Below are 25,959 nucleotides of genomic sequence, written 5' to 3'. Positions count from 1 at the left end.
CTGCACTGCTGGAGACTTCCCTGCTGTAACCCCAACAGCCAGGCCAACGTCCTCCAAGGGGTGAGAGCATTTCTGGGGCACTGGTGCAGCTCCTGGTCATGGTTCAGGTTTAGCTTTCATATTTTTCAGCTTGTGGGCTGCTTTAGTGTCTAAGTCTAGGCTTCATATTAGGGCTCTGTGCACAGAGCAGGGAGACAGAAGAATTCCTCCTTTAGCTGAGGACCAAGGACAAATGAGCCAAATCTCAGCCCAGGAGCACAAACCCCGTGGGCTGCAGAGAGAAAAACAAGCAGGGTGGGACTGCAGGGGCTAAAGCTGCAATGGGACAATGAACTGCAAGGTGCAAATGGAGCAGAGCTGATCCCAGGGACAGACCCCGGCAGCGCTCGTGCATTTTGGGGCCATTTTGGTTCATCTTGGGTGCAGCCCTGGCTGGGCTCTGGTGGATCCATGGAGGCTCTGGATAAATCCCTGCTTTATTCTTTAGCTCTGTCCAGTCCCTGTTCCAGGTCAGCCTCCACAAGGCATCACTGGTGTGAGAGCAGCCAGGCCTGCTCAGCAGCAACTCCCAGCTCTTCCAAGTTCCAGCAACAGTGGCAATATTATGGAATTATTTATACACTCACAGGCCTGTTTACTTCCCTTTTCAAATCATTCTGAGGCTGCTGGATGTAAAGGCTGTGATTAAGCAGCACTTTCTGGTTGATACTGTGTGAAAATATTCTTGATACTTGTGGCTTCAGCCAGGCTGCCAGGTGGGGTTTTCCACCAAGAATCACCAGCTCCCCTTCCCATCCTATTGTGGATCCCAGGGCTGGAGCCAGGCTGGGAGAGCTGGGGGTGCTCACCTGGAGAGGAGAAGGATCCAGGGAGGATCCAGGAGACCTTTCCAGGGCCTGAAGGGGCTCCAGGAGAGCTGAGAGGGTCTGGGGACAAGGGATGGAGGGACAGGAGCCAGGGAATGGCTCCCAGTGCCAGAGGGCAGGCATGGATGGGACTTTGGGAATTCCCAGAGCAGCTGGAGCTGCCCCTGCATCCCTGGGAGAGTCCAAGGCCAGGCTGGATGACCCAACCATGGAATGGGGTGGGATGGGATGAGCTTTAAGCTCCCTTCCAACCCAAACCACTCCATGCTTCTCTGACCTGCTCCCCTCTGCCAAGACAAACAATTGTCACACCCCCACAGCCCCTGCTCCCCACATTCCCTTAATTTTCCTTACAGCCTGACAAACTCTGCCCCAAACTCCAGCTGTGCCTCATCCCCTTCCCTCCCTGCTGCCACCCACATCCCCTCACCGCTCCTGACCACCAACCCCCTGGCCAGGCTCTGCCTGTTCCGAGCGTTTCCCCGCTCACTTCCTTCCTCCTGCAGCAGCTTTCAGTTACAGCCCTGCTCCTTTTTGGGGTGCCAAGCCCTGCTCCCCAGCCCCAAAGCCACAGAGAGCAGCAGCAAGGGCTTTTATCCACAGGCTGCACCTTGCAGCTCCACGGAACTCCCCCTTCCCCCGAGGCAGCCTCACCATCCTGTGCACAAAAATCACAATATTTCAGCATAGTGGATGCACTCCCTGAAGTGTGATGGGGTTTCTGTGGGGTGATAAACTCGCTGCCCCAAAACCACACAGACCATTCCCAAGGCAACTCAGAGTTAGTAACTTGTCAGGAATGTCTATTGGGGCACAATAAAGTAGGTGAGTAAAGCAGGAGTAAACAACAGCAGAGTCTGTGCAAATTGAGGACAGAATAATTACGGATTACGCTGGACAGGATTAATGCAGAGATTAAAAAAACAGTAATTATTTGGGAATTTCTGATGAACATCCAGGTCCACAGAACCTAATCCCAAAATCCCACCTGCCTGTGAAGCCCTCTGGAGCACAGGACAACCAACTCCCAACACCGGGACAGGCAATAAAACCTCTATAAAGAACTTTCCTTCAAGACAACAACTGGAGATGCCTTAAAATGTCCTCAATTTAATGTTCACCATCAGCAACAATTCAGTTTACAATCACCACCATTGTACTGAACATTTCCTACATTACAAATGCCTTTGACTATTATCTACCAAAGCACAAACTAAAAAAGTATTTCATTTTTTCTGTAATTGCACAGAAACATTCCAGACTCACATACACCATCACAAAGTATTATAATTATTTGCAATAATTAGCAAAAGCTAAACATTAACAGTTTTTTACTGGTTTTTTGAATGTAATAATATTAAAAATGAGAATAATCTACTTCAAACTGTTGATCTATGGGATAAGTCTCTCTCAGGTTGTTGCATCTGTAACATCCAAAAAAAACCTGAATAAAGTTAAACTTAGTTTTATTTAGCATAGATCAATACTTGGAGAAAGTATTGATCAATTCTTTTTGATTTTTTCTTTGAAAATTAAAAAACCGTAACAACGGGCTCTGCAAAGTTCAGATATTCCTTCTCTGACAAAGCAACCAGTTATTAGTCTGATAATTATTATTTAAGAAAAGGGATGTTGCTCTTACACATGGGAATATTTTTACTGCCATGTAAGTTCCTTTAACATAAAAATGAAAATTTCAAATATTGTGTTGATTTTCTGTTTACTTTACGTTCCAGGGACATGCTCCTAAATTCTGCAGATTCTCAATGCTGCAGATCCTTAGCAGGACTCTTCCATCAAAGGAGCTGAGTTACAGAAGATGATTAAGGACTGTGAAGGTTTTAGGGAAAGCAGCACAGGGAAAAGCCCAGGAACCCCCAGAGTTCTGGAAGGTGATCCCCCAGGAACCCACAGGGCAGCTGATGAAGGAGCTGCCCAACTTTGGGGGGAGCATTACTTTGTTAAAAGTTTTGTTCCCCAATATCTTTGTGAAGTTACAACTCATAAAAATTCAGATTTAGGGCTAAAATGATAAACATTTTAGCAGTGAAAACAGAATAGACATTATTATATTTTTTTCCTTGAAGATTTCATACCTACATATTTCCTAGTAGAGTCTCAAGAGTAGAAACATTGGATAGATATTTTCAAAAATTAAAAATCACCCACACCACAATTTTATACCCAACTTAATGCCTGAATTAACACATTTATCAAAGAAAAGTGGGCTACAACAGCTCCAAGATGCCCTGAGAGTAACCCAAGCTCCAGCAGAGCCCCAGCAGCACTGGCAGGCTCCAGCCAGGGCACCCTGCACAGATGGACAAGTCATTTTTAGAAATGAATCACGCTGCAAACGATTGCACTAATTTTAAACCAGAGGTGAGGAACCAATAGCCTCCAGCCCAGATATGGTTTGCTTCAGCTGGCCCACAGACACAGCCCTGCTTTATTACTTAATAACACCCAGCAGCTCCAAGGGAGCCACGTGGCTTTTAAAGGCTCCAAAACTCACAGGTTTGTAAGGACATGGTCCTTAAACTCCAACATCAGTCCCAAGTTTCAGGGATTACATGGAATTTTTGGGTTTAGTTTTGGTTCATTTTATTGTCTGTTCTGGCTACCCTGAGCAGGTGGGATTTCCCAGCCTCAGTGTTTAAATCATCTTAGCAGGGAAAAGCCAACAGTGCTTTGAGTTTGGACAACTCAAGGGTTGTGCTAAAGGATTTTGGTACCTGCTCTGGTATTTAGGACAAATTTCTACTGAAAACCTTGAAGAGCTACAATCCCAAACCCAGATGCCAATGTGTCCAGTTTGAACCTGAAAGGAAGCAGTGGCAGGAATTTCTGGGGGCAATCAGAGGCCAGGGCTTGGCTGTGATCCCCTCTGCAGCTCTGGCCAGGCTGATCTGAGGCCACACAAAGTTCAGCTCTCACTGGGGCTCTGATGCCATCAGCACCAACAAACCCTTCCACAGGCCCTCTCATAAACCCTACCACAAACCCTTCCACAGGCCCTTCCACAGTCCCTTCCACAGGCCCTCCCACAAACCCTTCCACAGGCCCTCCCATAAACCCTTCCACAAACCCTACCACAAACCCTTCCACAGGCCCTTCCACAGGCCCTCCCATAAACCCTTCCACAAACCCTTCCATAAACCCTTCCACAAACCCTCCCATAGGCCCTCCCATAAACCCTTCCACAGGCCCTCCCACAAACCCTTCCACAGGCCCTCCCACAAACCCTTCCACAGGCCCTCCCATAAACCCTTCCACAAACCCTTCCACAAACCCTCCCATAAACCCTCCCATAAACCCTCCCATAGGCCCTTCCACAGGCCCTTCCACAAACCCTTCCACAGGCCCTCCCACAAACCCTTCCACAAACCCTTCCACAGGCCCTCCCATAAACCCTTCCACAAACCCTTCCACAGGCCCTCCCACAAACCCTTCCACAAACCCTTCCACAAACCCTCCCATAAACCCTTCCACAGGCCCTTCCACAGGCCCTTCCACAAACCCTTCCACAGGCCCTTCCCCAGACCCGCCCACAGACCCTTCCCCAAACCCTCCCATAAACCCTTTCCCAAACCCTCCCACAGACCCTTCCCCAAACCCTTCCCCAAACCCTTCCCCAGACCCGCCCACAAACCCTTCCCCAAACCCTCTCACAGACCCTTCCCCAAACCCTCCCACAGACCCTTCCCCAAACCCTCTCACAAACCCTCCCACAGACCCTTCCCCAAACCCTCCCACAGACCCTTCCCCAGACCCTTCCCCTGCCTCCAGCTCCCCAACCCAGCAATTCACTCCCCTGGGACAAAATCCAGAGGAAAAGTCATTTTAAACAGCACCTCCAAAAACCAAACCTTTCCTAGCATAGCACAAATGGGGAAAATTCATATTTTCTGAGCTTTCAAAGGGAGCTGCTCCTTGAGAAACATGGGATGAGCCTTCCAGAAACAACTCAAAAGCCAGCAAACTTTACAATATTTGCCATTGCAGGCAGGCACGCTCAGGAACAAGAAGACAACAGCACATTGCATCACCAACACATGCACCTCTGAAACCTGATCCAAGCCCCTTCCCCATAAAGATTACGAACAAGCATCCCTCTCCTGCCCCCAATCCCTAAAAGACAAAAGGAAGTTCTGTTCTAAAAAAACCAGCTCACTACAGATTCCTGACTACTTTGTTTCTTCAGTCAATGATCTCATTTGTTCACTTTTGCAGTGTTTTCTTCCAAAAATAGCAGATGCTAAAAAAATTCTTCTTATCTACAGTTTGGATGAGAGAATCCAGCACAATATTTTTTTTGTGCTTCTCTTCTACACACAGTTAAAACAAATAAAATTTATCTCCTTAAATTGACAGTGTGCTTATATAAAAAAATTAAATAGATGCATAAAGCTTCATTGCATCAGTCTTAAAAATAAAAAAAAAAAAATAAATTAAGTTAACTAGATTAGGAACAAACACAACCAAAAATATAAGGCTGTGTTTATTATTTTCATTATTTCATGTGTTTTGGTTAGACTGGAGCTGCAGAGTCAGTCTTGCCAAAATATGTGAAATTTGTAGTCATTATGGTGGGCCTAGTCACCTATATATATATATATATATAAATATATATATATATATATATATATATATATATAAAATAGATATGATATATAAAATATATATAAAATACGTATATAATATATATAATAGATATATATAAAATATATATAAAATACATATACAATATATATAATAGATATATAATATATATAGATATCTATATAAATATATATAGTATATAATATATAAAAATATATAATACATATATAATATATATAATAGATATATGTAAAATATATATAGATATCTATATAAATATACACATAGATATCTATATAAATATACACATAGATATCTATATAAATATATACAGATATATATAGATATACATGAGGTAGACAGGTAAAAGCTTCAAGGATGAAGACAAACCCAAACATTTCACGGATTTTGATCAAGCCTTTAATTTGTCACAACAAATAATCCTAAATAACATGTTGGCAATGATCTACCAGAGCTTAAAACCAAGTCTAAAACCGGCCAAGTGAAACTGAATTTCCATGTTTTCCACCATCAGGCAGCATGAATGGAAAATTGTGCCTATCTGTATTTGTGATATGCAGGCCCAGGTTGGAGCTGGCCAGATTTCCTCCTAACTTAGGCTGTGTTTGTTGCCTTTGGCAGGGGGTACAAGGCAACATTATCTCGTGCCTTCCTTGATCCAAACGTTGGGAATATCAGCATTTGATCCAGCAGGATTTGTTGTGCAAACAATTGACAACTGTTCTGCTTCCCTCACTTGGGAATTTTCCTGAGCGAGGCCACGCCACTGATGCTGCAAAGCAAGGGCCCTCATATTTCACATGCTATTTACATTTCAGATTGCTCACACACCAAAATAATTCTGCATTTAATGCCACTGAAAATGTAGACTAAGCAAAAATTATGACAATTTTTTTTTTTTCAATTTTACCTCATAGTAAAGTAATGAATTAATATATTGCTTCTAGGAGTTCTGGTTATCAGATATTGTGGCAGGATAAGAATTTTTTAAATATTGCTAGCTTGGTTTAAAACATTTTCTGGAAAATAACAATATATAAAATAAACAGCACATTGAATTTAACCAGAGTAATAAATGAAGGAATAAAGGTTTGCTTAGAAACATAAAAAAGAATTTCCAAGCACTTTGCCACTTTATTTTAAAGCACATTTAAAGCTCCCGAAACAGAATATTTCAGAAAAAAACCCCTCAAACAAGAAATGGATCTTGGGCATCTCCAGCTCCACCAACAATGGAGCCCAGAGCAGGATTTGTCCCTCAGTGACTCCCCAGGGAAGGATGGGAGGCAATGGGGATTTTGGGGCTGGGAACACCTGTCAGGCTGCACACAAACCCAGCTGACCAAGTCGTTTCACAGAGCTCTATGAATAGCCATGGCAGGGCCCTCAGTGATCCCTGCTGCCAGCCTGGAGCTCAGGGCCCACAGTGCACCCCAAAGCAGCACTGCAAAGTTCCAATCAGTGATTTTACTACTTCTTGTAGATGCTCATTTATATATTTACCTATTTGTGTATGCAGCTAAACTCATTTGCATGTGTACTCATACACTTTTGAACATTGCAGTCCAAGTGATTTTGACAAATTTCACCTTGATTTAAAAATAGTACCAAGTCTGAACTCCTTTCTAGACGATTCATCAAGAAATAGAAATTGCTATAATAAAGAACTTGGAATTCAAAAGAGGGGAAGAGTCAGCACTTCTCAATTTCTTAACTGCTGCTTTTTGTTTTATTCCCTCTTCGTTTAGCTGCAGATACACAGAGAAAAATGAAAGCATCCTGAAAGCTATTTCCAATGCTCTTCCAAAATTTCATCCCTAATACCAGCCCTGGTTCCTGTGCAGGCCCATTTGAAACTGATTGAGCAGAATTATTGCACCTAATAGTTCCAAAAATAAACACAAAGAGAAGCCAATGAGAGCCTGTGGTTTCCAACGTTCAAGCAACTCTTTAAAAGAATAAGCAGGTCCTTAATGACATAAGAGCATTAAAAAGGAAATAAATGTATCCTGTATCTTTTTATTTTTGAAATCAGTGGTAATTCTGATTTCACTGGGACAGAACAAGAACCAAGCAAAACCAAACCCTGAGACAACGCAACAAGGCTGAAAGGACAAACAGAATTCCCCACTCACCCAAAGTTCTGACAGGATTTTTGCAAAGGGAGCTCAGCCACTTTCAAACAGAGTGTCCCTGGCCATGACCAGCTGAGCCTGAACTGCTTTGTGCTCGTGGCCCCTTAAGCCCATGGAGAGACCCTGGGACATGAGTGGGGCTCCAGATGGGCACAGGGGCTCCCACAGGGAGCACCCACAGGGAGCACCCACAGGGAGCACCCACAGGGAGCACTGCCTGCTCAGCCACAAACCCATGGTGGGCTCACACACTGCACTCCAGACACTCATCTTCCACAGAGAAGGAACAACCATGAGGAACAGCAGGAAAAAAATATAAATGCACTGACAAAACAAATTAAATGACCCAGCTGAATCCCAAGGTATTCCATCCTGGAGAGGACTGTGATGATGCCAGATCTCCTGTGCTTTGGAACAAGGAGAAACACTGATTCCTGCACAGCTCAACAATGAAAGGACAGCAAGAAAAGTTCAGTTATTGAAGGTATTGCATCATAAAGATTCTCCTCAAACATCCGCCTCCCTAATCCAAACAGAGACCAACTCATCTGTCCACAGAGGAAGGAAGGGATGGCAGAAACTCCACAGAAACATGATTAAAGTCAGGCCTAAACAGCATCTCCATGCTCAGCACAGCCATGGCAGCTCCTTGCTAACTCCAGAAGCCACTGACCCAGAGTACAGCAAAATAATTATTAATTCTGTCCCCAAAAACAAAGAACTGGAAAATCCACACCAAGTTTTCCTAGAAGCAACCAGCACCTGTAAATATCTCAATAACAGCAGCAAAAAGAGCTTAGGACCCCAACTAAAAGGAAACTGTGTTGCCTTTCAGTTACAGCTGCTGATAATTCACAATCTTTCCTAGCACAGGTTGAAAGGTTCAATTCCTTCAGCTCTGGGGAGGTTGTGACAGCAGCCAGGAGGCCCAAATTAGCCTGAGACCCCTTTGTGCCAAACCTGCAGAAATGCAGGAATTGCCACCCAGAATCCTTCAGAGGGCCCTTCCCAGCCCAATCCCACAGCTCTCGCTCCAGCACAGACCTGGCTGCAGGACTGGAGGCCTATGGAAATGAAGGTTTATCAGTTATTTTATCTCTAAGATTTAAAGCAAGAAAAAACCCTGACTTACTCTGCCCAGCTTCAGAATCCTGTTCAATTTCACTGTGTGACCATATTAAACCAAACCATAGGTACTTTAAAGCCCAAAACACAAGGAGATGGTGAAATCCCTGTAATAATTACTGTATCACACCACTGGAGGATGTGGAAGTTGGGGACAGAGCTGCAGCTCTACAGACACGGGGAATGTAATCCTGCAGCCACTGTAGGCTTCCATGAACAGAGCAAAGCAGATCAATGGGATCTCAGGCTGAGAAAAGCAGCAGTGTCATGAAATAAAATAATGAAATTATGTCCTTCCCTCCTGGACAGGCTTTTGCTGTCCACCTCCCACCTGTAGTTTGTATGTTTAAATCATGGGTGTTTATACACAGATCTGGTAATTTTGGGGATTGACACCGTTGAGGTTTTGTCCCCACACGTTTAAACCCAAAGCTCTTACAAGCAAAAAGAAAACTAACAGCAAACTATGAGAAAGAGCTACAGTTATGGCTGCTGCCTCCAATTCTCCATCACAACATTGTCCAGCATCAATCCCAGCTCTGGTCTTCTCCTGTTCCTTCCACCCCATCAAATTACAGATCTCTCAAACTCATCCCAGCCCGACCCCAAAACTGCTGCTTCCCACCAGACACGTGGGTACAAAGCAGGAATGGGAGACAGCCCAGCATGCCAGGAGAGCTCTTTCTTGTGGGCATCCTTCAGTGACACACACTCTGTGCTCACCATTTCACTGGGGCGCCCCTCTGGAACACACACCCACGGCCTACTCCGTGCTTCTGCACCCAGCGCTTAATAAACCAAAAATAATAAACCCAGAATAAACCAAAGCGCTCCAACCGTCTTTTGGAAATTACAGAGGACATAATTAAGCTCCAGAAATAAGCAGACAACACCAATTCCAATATAAACATCCTACTTTGTGTAGGGGACTGTCTCATCTCATCTTGGTGTTAATGCCCCAACCCTTACTTCTGGATCCCTGCAAACATCTAGGAGGTTTCTCCCAACATTTCCTCGAGTCCACAATTTAGTTTGACATTTAAAGCCATTACATTTTAACCTATTTCAGACGTTTGAACACCTAAGTTTCCCTGGAACCAGCAGCAAACATGGTCAGGCCAGTCCACCAGCAGCACCTGACCAAGACGGTGAGCGGGGATGGAGACACTTGGCCTTCCCAGCAGAAACCATGGAAAAACACATCCCGACATGTACATCCCAACAAACCATTGCCCAAATATAGCCGGGCACCACCGATAAACCAGGGGCTGCCACCAAAGCACATCCCAACCCGCAGACACCAAGTCCAGCTCCTGGACTGTCTATCCCCTGGAAGTTCAGCTCGGGAAAGGGTCTTTGTACAAGTGGTCTTTGTACCTTCACCACCGCAGGGGTTTAATAACTCAAACAATAAGTCAAACAACGGCCTGGAACCTGGGGGGCAACGCCGGGGCTCCCTGATATCCCGGGAAAACAACACTTGGGGCACTCGGCCGGGGCTCGGCACCCACCGCAGCACCCCGAACTTTGCCCGGCGCCCCCGCCGCCGTCACCCGCCTCCCCTCCCGCTCCGGAGGGGCCCAAAGGAGCATCCCCGGAGCATCCCCCGACAACAAAGCTGGGGCGGGGGGCGCCGGGAAGGGGCCCGGAGTGACAGGCGGTGCCCCCCCCGGGTAAACAGGGGGTAAACACGGGGTAAACAAACAGCCCCCCCCGCCCCGCCGCTCCCCCCCGCACTCACCTCAGGGCCCCCGGGCGCAGGGAGGAAGGCGGAGACGCACACAAAGGGTAATAAAGGGGGAGGAGGAGGAGGGAGCGGCGCTCCGCGGGGCCGCCCCCGAGGGACGGGGGGGGGTCTCGGTGTGTTTGGGGGGGATGTGGAAGAAACTCCCCGGCGGGGCTGCGGGGGGGGCAGCGACTCGGGGCCCCCCGCCCCCGCCTCGGCGCGGCGCTGCTTCGTGTCCCTTCAGCGGCGCGAACAACCGGCCGTCCCGCCGCCGCCCCCCCCCGCGCTCCTCCTCATCGCCGCCGCCGCTGTCGGGAAGGAGGAGGAGGAGGAGGAGGAGAAGGAGGAGGAGGAGGAGGAGGAAGAGGAGGGGAGGCAGCAGCGGCGGCCGCCACCGCGCATGCGCCCCGGGGGAGCTCGGGAGGCCGCGGGGAGGAAGGGGGGGGGAAACGGGGGGGGGGGGGGGGGGGGGAGACGACGACTTCCCACAGCGCCGCGCGCGCCGCTCCCGGAAACGGATCCGGGACAGGGAGGAAGGAAGTGGATGAGGGGGAGGAAGAAGGGGGGGAAATGGACGGGGAGGAAGTGACGGGAGAGGAGCTGAGGGGAGGGGAAGGGAAGGGCGGGGAGGGGAGCGGGGAGCGCGCGGTGACGTGAGGGGGCGGTGCGCGCGGGGGCCGGTGGGAGCGGGTGCGCGCGCGCGGGGCGGGTCCCGCCCTCAGGTGTGGGAGGAGAGGGCGGGAAAGCGGCGTGAGGGCAGCGCGGGCAGGTGAGGGGGGCGGGCAGAGGGAGAGCCAGTGTCTGTGTCTGCCTCAGCCTCCGCCGGGAGGGACGTGCCCAGCTGCCGAGGATGCGCCCTCCTCCCCGCCCTTCATCTGCCCGGGCTCCGGCGTCTCTGAGGGAGCCGCGGATGCAGCCTGTGAGGAGGGTAACGGGGGAGCGGTTCCTGAGGGGAGGAATGGCTGCTGGGAGGGGGCTCGGGTGCCGTGAGGGGTGAGGTGAGGGCTGAGGGGAGCGTGCGAGCGGCGGTGGCCGCCCTCAGGTGATGGAGAAGAGGCGGGAAACGTCGTGAGGGGAGGTGGCGGGCCGGACAATACCCCAGGACCCGCCAAGCCCTGTAGGGCCTCCCTTCATTTCCTTCTGGAACCTCTCAAGGTCCTCCCAAAACCCGCTCTCAGCGTCCCCACAGCCCCTCATGGACATTCCCAAGCTCTTTGTGGCCGCTCCATTCCCTCATCGGGGTCGTCACCGACTCTTCCGGCCCCGAAAAATCAACCCCCCCACCTTCCCCATTCCCACAAATCCCTCCCCAAATGGACACACCCCCTCCCGACCCCCTTTTCAGAGCATTCCCAGACCCTCCTAGCCCCTATAAATTCCTCACCCCAAATCCCTCAGAACCATCTCCAAACCCTTCCCAGAACTATTCCTAAATCCCCCTCAAGACCTGTAATTCCCCCCCTCAAAATCCCCCTGAGAGCCTCCCTCAGGCCCACTTGAATCTCCCTCAGAACCCACTCAATCTTCTCAATCATGATCGCCCCCAAGGTCCCCCAGTCCCTAAAGGTTTCCACTCAAACCCCTCTAGATCTACCTAAATCTCTTCAGAACCCCCCCAATCCCCTTAGGACCCCTTCAGAAGCCAGCCTGTCCAGAGAGATGCTGTGGTTATTGTTATAAACAAGGATAGCCAGTTATTCCTGTAAAAACTTAATTCCTGTCTTAATCGTGTGCTTGTAGCTTGTTGCAGCTGCAGAAACATAAGGACATTATTTTAAGCTCTCTAAAGCATCCTAAAGCCAGTGCTGTTTAGGGGAAGGGTGTAAACATTAATGTTATCAGGAATAAATTTTAAATTCAGTGTTTTGCCTTTTTCCCTAGGAAGATAGACTGCTACATCTTTATTAGTTAAGAACAGATGTTCATTGCAGTCCTTAAAAATGACCAACATCCAAGTACAGTTTCTGGCTGGGATTGTTTGGAAAGCAATGCTATTTAATAAAATGTTTATTTCCTCCAAAGATGAAACCTTCTGCAATGAGCAAGCGAAAGCTGAGGGAGAGCAGTGGAGAAAGTGCTGAGTGCATTTCCCAGGTCAGTTACACCTTTATTATTATATTCTTTTCAACTTATGGAACTTTTTCACCCTTTTTATTCATGTCATTGTATTTTTTTTCCTAGACCAGTTAGACAGACTTGTACAGATCCTGGATACAATTGTCAGGGCACTAAATGGTTTTTGTATCTGTATTTCTTTCAGCTTCCCACCTGTTGCTTGCTTCAAGTGCTACAATAATAATGTAGTAAAAAATTTAAAGGATGGTCTTGTGCTTTTGCAGCTGTTTGTGGGACCAGAATTGCACAAATCTATTTTTATTCATTTAGGTTTTTTAATCTCTTAGTTTGTAGGGTGAATCAGAACCCAGGTGACTTTTTTTAGCAGCAGGACAGCAGCTGCCAAATCAGCTTGTAGTTTGTTTGGTTTTTTTAAACCTTTCTTTCTTAGTTTGTTTGGTATTTTTAAACCTTTATTCTCCTGTTTTCCCAAAGTTGCTGGTTAAAAACTGTAACACATCTTGCAAGGAGTTATCCCTGGATCAGTGATTTCTTATGTATTTTAATTGCTTTTTCTCCTTTTTATGATATTTATACCATATTCTGCCTCCTGCAACTTTATTCTTACTTTCAAGTCCTTGATAACAATAAAAATTTATGTATTATAGAATATTATAACACCACAAAAGTGCCTAATTTACTGTTATTTTATTGCTGTAGTGACATTATTGTAAATTCTGCTGTTTGCAGCCCAAACATTTTTCCTGTGCTGTGTTACATCCCTAGGTGCAGAAAATCCTTCGGGAAAGGTTCTGTCACCACTGTGCTGCTGGGAAACTCTTTGGGATGGAGCAGCAGTACAGGTGAGGGAGCAGCTCCAGGATTCAGGGATTCCTGATTTACCTGCACCAGTGAAACAGACTGCTGAATCAGAATTTTCTGCCTCTCTGTTTTACCAAATGATGCAGGTTTAAATGACTTCCAGCCCAGTGCTTCTAACAATTATTTGCCTCAGAGTTTGGCAGTTTTTATTCAGCTGTTCCCTTCTGTTTTAGTCAGGCTCTGAGTTTTGGATTTCTTGTCCTTATTTCACATCTCTCATCCATGAAGCACTTTTCTTTTTGATACTGTCAGTGCATGGCCTAATACTGTGTGTAATGGCCTGGCAAAGCAAGAAGTTAAATTCTCTTGCTGTGATACTTCATTTTTACTGCAGATTTTCTCCTCTTTGTTGATGAACTGTATTAGAAGTAAATCTTAACATTTCTGTGCCAACATTGTGTTTGTTGAAGCAGAAATCCATATTTAAACCTACCTCTGGAGCCATCCAGAGGGGGAATTTAGGGTTAGGAAGAAGGGATTTAGTGGGACAATAACACTGTCCCAGTACTGATCATTTTACAGATGCAAGTCAGATTCTGCAGATAACAAACATGTATTTTAAGAATTTGTTTAAAACAATTAATTTTTCCAAGGCTGACTTTATGTAAGTGGAATCACCTGATGTGAGCACAAGTTTTCATTACAAGAGGGACGAAGCCATTTATTAAAGCAGTGTGCTGTGCCTGCAGAGCTCACACAGGCGTTTTATTGCTGTTGTGAGGAAATGCATTTCTGTTATGCCAGTTTTACAAAACAAGCCTCCCCTACTTCTACTGGAATTCTGAAAAGCAATTTCCAGGCTGTGTCCTGCTCAGTGTGCCCCTGGCAGTGAGTTATCCTGCAGGGAAAGCACAGTGAGCTCCCCAGCTCCGATTTTCCCTTCCCAGGATGTGCCAGGGCTCTTGGCTGGGGCTGGCTCTCCAACAGGAACCAAACCCAGATGTGCTGGCTGACTCCCTCACCCCCTCAGAAGCAACAGCAGGGTGTCAGTGTCCCATGTTCCAAAAGCACATTGTTGATGTGGAATGTTGGGAATTATTGGGGTGTAAGCATTTCCCAGGCTTTGGGAATTGCAGGTGTCATTGGCTGCTGTGAGCACTGTAAATGTGGTTTGAGGTGCTGAGTCTGTCTGCAGGTAATTCACAGCTGGGGAGGAACAGTGGGAGCACAGAAAGCAATCTATTTCTTAAAGAAAGAAATAATTATTGAGGTCTGTCCTTGAGAATTGCAGAGCTTTATGAATTAGTGATACTCTCAACTTCAGCATGTTTTAATATTTTAAAGTATTTTAAGAGCTCTGATCACCGAGCCCTTTGTACTTTATCGTATTACATTTTGCATGCCCTGAGTGTTGGCTCTCAGAGCAAGCTGAACTGGATTGAATTTTATTCTTTGAGTTTTCCCTGGGTTTGGGGGATGCTGTCAGCTTTGAGGGTTTCAGCCTGTTTCTGTTTCCTACACAGACATTTGCTGGAGCTGCTGAAAAGAACCACGGTGCACGGGGAGAGCAATTCGGCCCTGGTGATCGGCCCCCGGGGCTCCGGGAAATCCGCGGTAGGAGCGGCCCCTGCAGCTCCCTGTGGGCCCAGCACAGCCTTTGCAGAGACAATTGCCAATGCTTTGCAGAGAAATTCAAAACATCCCAGCACTTTCTGTGGGAATTCTCTTCGGGAACAGCATGGAGAAATCTGCTCCTAACACTTGTCTTTGCAATTAAAGCCATGTGCTGATTGCTCTTTAATTAACCTGGTTTTGGGGCCTCACTGTAAAAATGACAAAAAGGCATCCAAAAGGAGTAGTGTGAGGGGTGGGCTTCTCCATTGCTGTGTATGCAGGGAATGGTCAGGAATGTTGTTACCTGCCATGGAGCAGAATAGTTTTTGGTGGTTATGGTTTATAAGTGTAGGTTTTGTATTTTAAGGGAATTCCCCTTAGTGAAGCACATGAAGAGATGACCTCTAAATTGAATGTTCAATACTTCAACATTATTCAGACACTCGAGTCTTTAATATTTCCTGTAAAAGATGTGATGAAAAATTTGTGGTCCTTTCAGACAGAATATAGTTTAGCAAAATCACTTATGCAGAATGAATTGCTTCCTTTTTATATATCAATTGTAAGATGCTGGAGTAAAGAAAATCATGTGTGTGTATATAAATATATTTATTTATATATTTATACTTGCACACAGGTGGGAGCTACAAATCCTCCTCTGAAGAAGCCAAAGCAAATAGTAGCTTTTTTTATTTTTAAATTTAACATTTCCACTAATTACAGATATTTTAATACAAGTTTTTACTAGTAACAAGTTTTTGATGGACACCAAATTTGGGGGTTTTATAAGCAGCAGTTGGTGCAATCATGTGCAGTTTTAATTCTGTCTTCCAGAAGAAAAGAATAAGCAGAGTTTCTTTTAAGATCTAAAGCAGAGTTTCTTTCTACAACATCCAAAGAAGCCATGAAGCTGTATATGGCACCAGCTCAAGAGTCACATTCTCTCACATCTCAAATTCATAAAGCTTTTTGATTAAGGCAAAAGCCCCAGGTATTAGCCCCAAAAATAAGTGACTGAAATAGCAGAGTTATTTTCCCTTCCCTCCCAGTTCAGCAGAATGAGCAAATGCAATGCCACAGTCATGGCTGGTGAATGCAAAGTTGTCATTTTAGGGATTTAGTCTGGAAATTACTCAAACATGTTCCCTGATGAAACCTTACACACTGTTTCCTGTGCTGTAATATCTGTAATTACATGTTCCTTGCTGATAAAAAATGAATCTTCTCACAGAAATTCTGTATTGTTTCTTTCCTAGTTATTAAATCATGTTTTAAAAGACCTCAGGGAAGTGGAACAAGTGAGAGAGAACCTCTTGGAAGTCCATCTGAATGGTAAGTAAAGCATCATTGATCCAGGGTTCTGTTATATTCACTTCTGTATTTTGTATGATCTGAGTGAAATTCTTGCTTTCAGCAATTCAGTCCAGCCTGAATCATGGACATGTTTGTCTGTGAGCCCCAAAGTGCCTCTCTGTATTTGTTATATAAAGGGAACTTCTGTGCTCTTAGTGACAGAATTAATCACTTGTCAGGTACAGAAACTGTCCAGTCTGACTTTTGAAAATGCAAAAAGCTCTGCAGGGCTGGCAAGGCAGAGAAGCTGCTGTTCAGTTTCCAGTGGGGGTGAGGGACAGCTGCCAGTTCTCAATGAAGAATCCTTTTCTTTCTCTCAGGGCTTCTGCAGACCAATGATAACGTGGCCCTGAAGGAGATCACCAGGCAGCTGCAGCTGGAAAATGTGGTTGGGGACAAAGTTTTTGTGAGTGACTTCACTGACCCTCCAAAGGCTGTCCTGGGACACTGGGGCTGTGTGGGATGGGGCTTGCAGCACCTGCTTGGGCTCCCTTTGCTGGTGGAGCACTGCTGATGCCTCCTTATCATTTTTGTAAAAACCCATCTGTCGCAGACATTTCTCCACAAAAATCCTTTCTTTCAGATTTCTTTGTCTTCGGGAGGCCAGGGGCCCCCGAAGAGAAGGTAAACAATTGTTATCAGCTGCTGTGGAATGCAATAGGATTCATCTTGATTGGCTCATTTTCTATGTTTATAATTAGGAGCCAATCACCAGTTCAAGCCAGGGGACTGAGTCCTTGGCCACAACTTTGTTGTGGGTTCTTTTCTATCTCTTCTTAGCTGAGCTAGCAGCTCTGCAAACCTCTCTCTATATTCTATTAGTATAGTCATAATGTGTTATATATCATATATTAATAAATCAAGCCTTCTGATCAAGAAACAAGATTCACCGTCTCTCTCACCAGCTGCGACCCTCTCCAGGTCGCTGTAATACCCATCAACTTGTGCCTTACAGGAGGGAAAAAGGGAAATCTGTCGTAACAAGCCCCAGAAAAACAAACTTCAGTATTCCAAGGTTTTTCCAAAGTATTAAGTATTTCTAGTATTCCTTAAATATTAATTATTAATAGTATTTCTTAAGTATTCTGAACTTAAGTATTCCAAAGTATTTCTAGTATTCCTTAAGTGTTTATTATTAATACTATTCTTTAAGTATTCCAAAGTTATTCCAAAATATTAACTATTTATAGTATTCCTTAAGTATTTATTATTAATAGTATTCCAAACTGAAGTATTCCAAAGAAACTTTGTTCAGAGACGTGGGGAATTTGGAAATGTTGTTTTTAACATTTCAAATCAAAGAATTCAACCAAAAATCAGGACCTTTAATATATTATCAACCCTTTTTTGGTCTATCCAAAAAGGAAGTCTATCCAGGCTTCCTAGAGCTCTCATTTTCCATGGAATTTCTATTAAAATATTCAATTTCTATTAAAATTTAAAAATTTCTATTAAAATATTCAATATTAGACTGTGGTTCACTCTTTAGGGGGGCTCCTGAATTTCTTGCTTGGCAGTTGGCAAGGACAGAGTTGTACAAACTGGTTTACATGGGTACTGAGGACAGTCCTAAAGAGAGTGACCAAAGTGCTTGAAAATGAATTTCCCTCATTTTCTGTAACTCACATCCAGAGGTTAAATTGGCTTTCCTGCCCCTTTGACAGGGCTTGTGCTCTTCAGTTCATTATTTCTCCCCTCAAACTGGGGTGCTATTACTGCGATTTGTGTGGGTCGCAGTTGGTGATAGAGAGATGGTGAATTTTGTATTTTGATTAGAAGGTTGAATTTATTAAGATATGATATAATACATTATAATTATACTAAATAGAATATATAGAGAGATTTGCAGAGCAGCTAGCTAAGCTAAGAAGAGATAGAAAAGAACCCACAACAAAGTTGTGGCCAAGGACTCAGTCCCCTGGCTTGAACTGGTGATTGGCCCTTAATTATAAACATAGAAAATGAGCCAATCAAGGTGAATCCTATTGCATTCCCCAGCAGCTGATAATAATTGTTTACCTTCTCTTCGGGGGCCTCTGGCCTCCCGAAGATGCAGAAATGTGAAAGGAAAGATTTCTGTGGAGAAATGTCTGCGACAGGGTGCTGCAGGGTGGGAGAGTTCTGGAACAGGACCAGGGTGGGCACAGCCACTCAGGGACGTTTTCAAGAGTGTTTGATTCTTCCATCTGTTCAATAAAGTTACCAATGAAACCCTGCACCCTGCTCCCTCTCAGTGGAACTCTTAGGGGCCACTTTTTCCATGTGTGGGGCTGGAAAATGAGGATGCAGCAGCTGTTTCAGGAAGGATGGAGCTGCCTGTGAGTTTAGGTGATTGCAGCATTCTCTGATCACTAATTTTTGCCTGTCTGGGGCAGTTTGGGGATTTCAGACTGGGAAAAGTGGCTGAATGCAGAGTTATCCATCCTTGTTCTTGTCCTGAGGAGTTTATGATTATACAACATGAAGCACTATTGGACATTTTGAAAGCAGAGTTTTGGAAGGGAATGGCCTCCATTGCATGTCTGAGTTTGCTGTAATGAAACAGCTCTGAAAATGACACTGCAAATCCATTCTGAAACTTCTTTATGCTCTGTCTAGGGCAGTTTTGCTGAGAACCTTGCCTTCCTCCTTGAAGCTCTGAGGAAAGGTAAACACTAAAACCTCCTTGTGAACTCTGGGTCACTGGACTGTGGAAAATGGAGTTTTTTCTTCTACTTTACAGGTGGAATGAAGAAACTTAGCCCAAAAATGCATCATGGTTATAAAATAATGTAAAAATTAGTTAATACTGATAACTACTCTGAATATAGTGTATACACCTGATACTGATATATACACCTGCTGGGACTGCTAAGGCTTGCATGTGATGTTAGCTCTGACTAAACTCACTACAAAACCTTCCCAGTTTTTCCATGTATTTTCCGTTTTGCTGTTGCACCTGGAGGAAGGGAGGGCTCAGTGAAAAGCTGCAAGGAAATCTGTGCATTTTTAACCCCATTAATAAAGGAAGCTGCAGCAATGGATCTCTAACGCTGGAGTGGCCCTGCTAACTCTGCACATTTCTCTCAGGAGACAGAACCAGCAGCTGCCCAATTCTGTTTGTCCTGGATGAGTTTGATTTGTTTGTGCACCACAAGAATCAGAGCCTGCTCTACAACCTGTTTGACATCTCCCAGACTGCACAAACCCCAGTGACAGTCATTGGGCTCACCTGCAGGCAGGTAAGAAATGCCATTTCCTCATTCCACGTTTTCAGCTGTTCTGAAGTGACTTTTGTCTTGGTTGGAATGACTTCTCCTTCCCTGGAACCTTAATTTCCTAAGAGACTTTGCTCAATTATCCATTTTTCTAACTTTTGAATTGGGAAGGAGGATGTAAAAAAAAATAATAATTTGTGCTGAGAGTAAATTGAAGATGCCCAAAGCCTTCAAGCTCACTGCTAAAGGAGCAAACCAACATTTCTAAGGACACAAATTCAATATTAGACTGTGGTTCACTCTTTGGAGGGGCTCCTGAATTTCTTGGTTGGCAGTTGGCAAGGACAGATGTGTTTAAATTTTTATTTTTTTTTAAAGAAACCACTCCAGGAGGGTGGTTTCTTAAAAAAAAAAAAAAAAAAGAAAATGAGTTCAGGATCCCCTTTTCTAGCAGAAGTTAACTTTTGCTAGAAAATGAGTTCAGGATCCCCGTTCAATTTGCTCTGATTTTACAATGACATCATGTTGAATTGTGGGCAAATTGTGTGAAATAATTCCTGGGGAAAACTATGGAAATTTGATAAAACTTCTGTTTTCACAACTGTTGGTGCTGGAGACAGTTGGGCTGTGACAAAAAGAATAATTAAAATTTCTTATCAAAGCCTGATTTGGGTTTGACTGGGATTAGCTGGGCAAATTTCTGGAAGTTAAAAGTTAATTTGTTGATTTAATAAATGACAATGTTTCCTTCTGCACCATCACTGTCCTGAGTCTGCTGTGCTCCTCACCCCTTATTGAGAACCTTTTATCCCCAGTTTGGAGTGCAGTTAAGGAAGTGTCTCCAGAGTGCCAGCTGCTGTTTCTGAGGGGTTTTTTTGGCTTTTAGGTATTTTTGGGGATTTTGAAGCTGTATTCTGATGTGCAGCACCACGTGGCCTGGGCTGCTTGGTGCCATTGCAAACACATCAATTCAAATCATCATTTAACTTATGCTGCAACATTTTAACCCTCAGAATTCAATAATTCTTTTTTCAGCATGCTTTACTTCAGTGATTTGTGCTGTAGCAAAGAAAACACCAAATTCATCTGCTTTTTTAATTATTGTTTTTCCTTTTTTTTTCATCAAGGATATCCTGGAGCTTTTGGAGAAGAGAGTGAAGTCAAGGTTCTCCCACAGACAGATATATTTGATGAATTCCTTTGATTTTAAACAATACATGAAGATATTTAAGAAACAGCTTTCTCTTCCTGCTGAATTTCCTGATGAGTCTTTTGCACAAAAATGGAACAATAATGTTCAGGTAAAAGCATTTTATTTCAGTATAAAAGCATTTTATACTTGATTTTAAGAAAAATTCTAAAGTGAGAGCAGTGTACAGCTGGTTTACTTTACACTTTTACTGGTAAAGAATATGTGTGTAAAGCTTTTACCTAAGATTGGCATTTCCTTTCACTGGCTGAGTGTGACATGGAATAAATTAAATTATTATAGACAATCTTTACTTATTGAAATCTGGAGGTAAAATTGTCACAGGAAACACCAGAAAGTTGAGGTTGGACATGAAAATTGTATTGTCAGGTATAAGCTGAGCACTTTAAAAAATACATTTACCTGTTATTTTTCTAGGTGAGTATGAAATGATTAGAAATGAGTATGAGATGTTGAAACATCACTGTGCTGTCTCTTGCAGCATCTCTCAGAGGATAAAACCGTGCAGGGGGTGCTGCAGAACCTCTTCCAGCACACCAAGGACCTGCGCTCGCTGCACTCGCTGCTGGTCTGTATTTGGGTGTTTATGGAGCCTCTTGCAGTGATTTGTGAGCAGCTCTGGTGTTTTCAGGCCATTTAGCAGGGCTTTGTCTGAAACAGCATTTTACTGAACTCCAGCCAGTGCTGGCTCCCTGCAGGCTGTGTCAGCCTGTGCTGTGTCAGTTCTGTAGCAGTTACCTGGGAGGATGAACTGTGCCCTTCAGATGGGGCTGAGCTTTTGCTATTTCACTTTCTCCAAGCCTTTCCATTCATAAAACAAAACTGTAGGTGAAACCTTTTGAAACTCCTTTTTCCTTTCTGAGGTTGTTTTTGCTTCCTGGTGAATCCTGACATCTGCTCATACTGAAACCTGTTTATTCTGCGTGAACTTCCATCACCACACAGGAGCTGCAGCTCTCTTGGAGGGTCTTTTTTAAATTTAAGCTGCCTCCCTAATTCTGCTTTGGAACACAGCTCATGACACTTTTACAGAGGATAAATAACACTAATTTAAATAACAGTAATTTAACTATCCTAAACTGTCCCTGTGCTTGTGTCAGTGTGAAAAGCCCTGGGGCCGTTGTGCCAGCCCAGATTGTGACCTCCTGCTCTGGGCTGGGCTGGCTCCAGTGCTCCCAGAGCCACCCTGAGAGCCACAGCAGAGCCCTCTTGGTGCTGCTCTGGGCACTGCACTTGGTTCCAAGATTGCAGATGGTTCCTGGTGCAGGGCACCCAGATCTGTGCCTGTGGCTGCACTGCAGGCAGGAAAGGAGCTGATGGCAGCCCAGAGCCTCCCTGAGAGAGGGAAGAGCTGAGGCTCAGCTTTGTCCTTGTGGTCTGCAGCATGTGCTGAGCTCTTCCTTTGGAAAGAGACCTTCTGTTCTGAGGTCAACTTCCCAATAAAAGCATGTAATACAGATTCTGGAGGGATGAGTGAGGAGTTCCTGGACAAACTGTGGAGAAGAGAAGGGTCTGGGGAGACCTTGGAGCTCTTCCAGTGCCTAAAGGGGCTCCAGGAGAGCTGCAGAGGGACTGGGGACAAGGGATGGAGGGACAGGAGCCAGGGAATGGCTCCCAGTGCCAGAGGGCAGGGATGGATGGGACACTGGGAATTGGGAATTCCTGGCTGGGCTGGGATTGCCAGAGCAGCTGGGGCTGCCCCTGGATCCCTGGCAGTGCCCAAGGCCAGGCTGGAGCAGCCTGGGGCAGTGGGAGGTGTCCCTGGGCACACAAGCAGGTGCAGAACAGCTGTAAGCCATTCCTGCAGCAGCCTCTGAGGTGCTGATCCATTGACATGGATATAAACAGGGTCAGGAGGATTTATCTCCTGGAATCAGGAGGCTTTGAGGTTTTAAGCCTGGAAAACTTTCCTGGCAAGATGACATTGTAGTGCCAGCTATTTGCAGGTTTTCAGTGTGAAGCTGTGTCTGGGGGGGGTTTGTCCATTCCTATTGCAGGGTCACTCCAGGTGCTGTGTCCATTCCCAGCAGGAATGCAGTGAGCTCTGTGTGTGTGTGAGCTGTGAGCTCTCTGTGCTCTGTGTGTGTGTGAGCTGTGAGCTCTCTGTGTGTGTGTGTGTGTGTGAGCTGTGAGCTCTCTGTGTGTGTGTGTGTGTGTGAGCTGTGTCCATCCCAGCAGGCACACCGTGAGCTCTCTCTGTGTGTGTGTGTGTGTGTGTGTGCCCATCCCAGCAGGCACACCGTGAGCTCTCTCTCTCTCTGTGTGTGTGTGTGTGTGCCCATCCCAGCAGGCACACCGTGAGCTCTCTCTCTCTCTGTGTGTGTGTGTGTGTGTGAGTGTGCCCATCCCAGCAGGCACACCGTGAGCTCTCTCTCTCTCTCTGTGTGTGTGTGTGTGCCCATCCCAGCAGGCACACCGTGAGCTCTCTGTGTGTGTGTGTGTGTGTGTGTGCCCATCCCAGCAGGCACACCGTGAGCTCTCTCTCTCTGTGTGTGTGTGAGTGTGCCCATCCCAGCAGGCACACCGTGAGCTCTCTCTCTCTCTGTGTGTGTGTGTGTGCCCATCCCAGCAGGCACACCGTGAGCTCTCTCTCTCTGTGTGTGTGTGAGTGTGCCCATCCCAGCAGGCACACCGTGAGCTCTCTCTCTCTGTGTGTGTGTGTGTGTGTGTGTGCCCATCCCAGCAGGCACACCGTGAGCTCTCTCTCTCTGTGTGTGTGTGTGTGTGTGTGTGTCCATCCCAGCAGGCACACCGTGAGCTCTCTCTCTCTGTGTGTGTGTGAGCTGTGCCCATCCCAGCAGGCACACCGTGAGCTCTCTCTCTCTGTGTGTGTGTGTGTGCCCATCCCAGCAGGCACACCGTGAGCTCTCTCTCTCTGTGTGTGTGTGTGTGTGCCCATCCCAGCAGGCACACCGTGAGCTCTCTCTCTGTGTGTGTGTGTGTGTGTGTGTGAGTGTGCCCATCCCAGCAGGCACACCGTGAGCTCTCTCTCTGTGTGTGTGTGTGTGTGTGTCCATCCCAGCAGGCACACCGTGAGCTCTCTCTCTGTGTGTGTGTGTGTGTGTGCCCATCCCAGCAGGCACACCATGAGCTCTCTCTCTCTGTGTGTGTGTGTGTGTGTGCCCATCCCAGCAGGCACACCGTGAGCTCTCTCTCTCTGTGTGTGTGTGTGTGTGTGAGCTGTGCCCATCCCAGCAGGCACACCGTGAGCTCTCTCTCTGTGTGTGTGTGAGCTGTGCCCATCCCAGCAGGCACACCGTGAGCTCTCTCTCTCTCTCTCTGTGCTGCAGATGCTGGCCAGCAGCGCCGTGACCGTGCACCACCCCCTGCTGACGGCTGCAGACCTGCAGGAGGCCAGCAGGCAGCACAGCACCGACTCCAAGGCCAACATTGTCCATGGTAAAGCCCAGCTGCTCCCCAGAACTGCTCTGCAAGCAGGGGGGTGTCCAGTCCCTGCCTGGAATTCTCCTGGTGGAGGAGATGCAGTGCAGGGAGTGTTCCCTGTGGTGTGAGGTGCACAGGCCTTGCCCAGGGAGTCTGCTCTGGGTCACACCTGCCTGTGGGTCCAGCAATGCCAACTTGGATACTTCCCGTTCTTGCTTTTTGGTGGGAACAGCCCAATCCTGAACACTTCTGCTTCAAATACACAGCAAACAAATGTCCTCTTATCAGTCCTCTCCAGCTGCACCAAGGGAAATACAGGTTGGATATCAGGAAAAAGTTTTTGTACAGAAAGGTGATAAAGTTCTGGAATGGCTGCCCAGAGAGGAGCCCCCATCCCTGGGTGTGTTTAACAAAGCCTGGATGTGGCACTGGGTGCCAAGGTTTAGCTGAGGTGTTGGAGCTGGGTTGGACTCCGTGATCCTGAAGGTATCTTCCAACCTGGTCATTCTGTGAATTTTCTAAGACTTGGAATTCTGGAATTTCTTTACATAATAATGATACAGAACAGGAATGGGTGAGGCCCAGAGCATATAAAAATAGAGGAATAAGTGGAGTGGGTAAACCGGCTGTGTCTGTGATGTGCTCAAGGGAAATACTCAGGATTCCTCTTTCCCTGCAGGTCTGTCTGTGCTGGAAATCTGCCTCATCATAGCCATGAAACACCTGAATGAGGTCTATGATGGAGAACCCTTCAACTTCCAGATGGTTTACAACGGTGAGAGCAGTGCCTGAGCTTCACAAACCCTGCCCCACTCACTTCCTTCTGACTGCCCTTTTCTTCTCCTACTGCTGCAGAATTCCAGAAGTTCATCCAGAGGAAGGCACACTCTATGTACAACTTTGAGAAGCCAGTTGTCATGAAGGTGAGCCTGAAATGCATTTGTTTTTTTTTTGAGTTGTAAAGTACTTTGGTTGTAGTTCCCGAGCACAGATGGGGGTGGTCAGACACAGCCCTAGGAGGGAGTGGGGTGCTTGGGGCAGGAATGCTGCTCCCCTGCAGTGCCCTTTTCCTCCCCAAGGCCTTTGAGCACCTGCTGCAGCTGGAGCTGGTGCAGCCGCTGGAGCGGCCGTCGGCGCGGGCGCAGCGCGAGTTCCTGCTGCTGAAGCTGCTGCTGGACAGCAGCCAGATCATGGAGGCGCTGCAGGTGTACCCCAACTGCCCCACGGACGTCAAGCAGTGGGCAACCTCCTCCCTCAGCTGGCTCTGAGCCCCCCACCCCACACAGGGAATGGTCACCCGCAGGAAGGGGCTCAGGTCTGTGAGGTGCTGGCTCAGCTTTCTTTGCTGACCCCTTTGGGGTTTTCTAGAGAACGGTGCTGCTGTTCCCTCCAGCAGCCAGAGCTGTGCCTCGCTCCCTCGCTCACCCACTCCCAGGTGCTTTAGCTCAGCTCGGTGCCAGCTCCTGCTCTCACACTCGCTTCCCACTTGGACAAATCCAAGCTCTGGGGTTTCTCCCTGTGCCTGAGGGATCTGCTCCTGGTTCAGGCCATGCTGCCCTCCTGGCTCCCTTCTACAGCCCCATCAGCTCACAGCTCACACTGCTCTTTTCCATCTCAAATCTGACTTGACATGGAAAATTTATCCAATTAAATCTTTAATCACAACCAAATTTACTTCATTAAATGTTAAATCCAACACGCTTCAGCCACAAGGGCTGTTTTGTGCCAAGTACAAGGTAACATCTTTCCATACCAAATTTTTTGGAGCAAAACTCAAAAGTTTGGCTCAAGAGCTGCTGTAGGACCAGCCCCATTTGTTTATTTTAAAATAAAGTTTTTGAAGAAGCAT

General features: G+C 46.3%; 2 protein-coding genes across 3 annotated transcripts in view; one reads left to right on the top strand and one right to left on the bottom strand.

Annotated features, from left to right (window-relative positions):
* The window catches only part of MBD5 (methyl-CpG binding domain protein 5), a 129,007-nt gene extending 118,403 nt beyond the window's left edge, over positions 1 to 10,604 (bottom strand). The window contains exon 1 of the mRNA XM_058809810.1: positions 10,491 to 10,604. The gene's annotated coding sequence lies outside the window, so the exon portion shown is untranslated. The remainder of the gene's footprint in view (positions 1 to 10,490) is intronic.
* A 599-nt stretch (positions 10,605 to 11,203) lies between these two features.
* Positions 11,204 to 25,938, top strand: ORC4 (origin recognition complex subunit 4). 2 transcript variants are annotated; one of them, XM_058809509.1, is made up of 14 exons: positions 11,204 to 11,394; positions 12,498 to 12,569; positions 13,317 to 13,393; positions 14,876 to 14,966; positions 16,223 to 16,298; positions 16,640 to 16,725; positions 18,918 to 18,966; positions 19,389 to 19,540; positions 20,644 to 20,817; positions 21,208 to 21,294; positions 24,017 to 24,125; positions 24,790 to 24,885; positions 24,966 to 25,033; positions 25,190 to 25,938. In XM_058809509.1, the coding sequence occupies exons 1-14, from the start codon at positions 11,326 to 11,328 to the stop codon at positions 25,376 to 25,378; spliced, it is 1,395 nt and encodes a 464-aa protein (XP_058665492.1). In that variant the 5' UTR covers positions 11,204 to 11,325; the 3' UTR covers positions 25,379 to 25,938. The 2 variants fall into 2 exon arrangements, with proteins under 2 accessions (XP_058665492.1, XP_058665491.1); XM_058809508.1 differs by having other exon boundaries at positions 11,211 to 11,403.
* The last annotated feature ends 21 nt before the right edge of the window (positions 25,939 to 25,959 follow it).

The sequence above is a fragment of the Ammospiza caudacuta genome, chromosome 8 (genome assembly GCF_027887145.1).
Source record: "Ammospiza caudacuta isolate bAmmCau1 chromosome 8, bAmmCau1.pri, whole genome shotgun sequence".
Classification (NCBI taxonomy): Eukaryota; Metazoa; Chordata; class Aves; order Passeriformes; family Passerellidae; genus Ammospiza; species Ammospiza caudacuta.
The sequence above is the reverse complement of the archived record's forward strand: the minus strand, read 5'-3'. Positions and strand labels throughout refer to the sequence as shown.

What these genes read in the sequence shown, in the direction of transcription:
- ORC4 (XM_058809508.1), top strand. Translation starts at nt 11,326, where the DNA reads ATGCGCCCTCCTCCCCGCCCTTCATCTGCCCGGGCTCCGGCGTCTCTG. An exon ending in GGGGCTCCGGGAAATCCGCG is followed by an intron (nt 14,967 to 16,222) that starts GTAGGAGCGGCC and finishes TTTCTTTCCTAG; the next exon opens with TTATTAAATCATGTTTTAAA. An exon ending in AATGGAACAATAATGTTCAG is followed by an intron (nt 20,818 to 21,207) that starts GTAAAAGCATTT and finishes TGTCTCTTGCAG; the next exon opens with CATCTCTCAGAGGATAAAAC.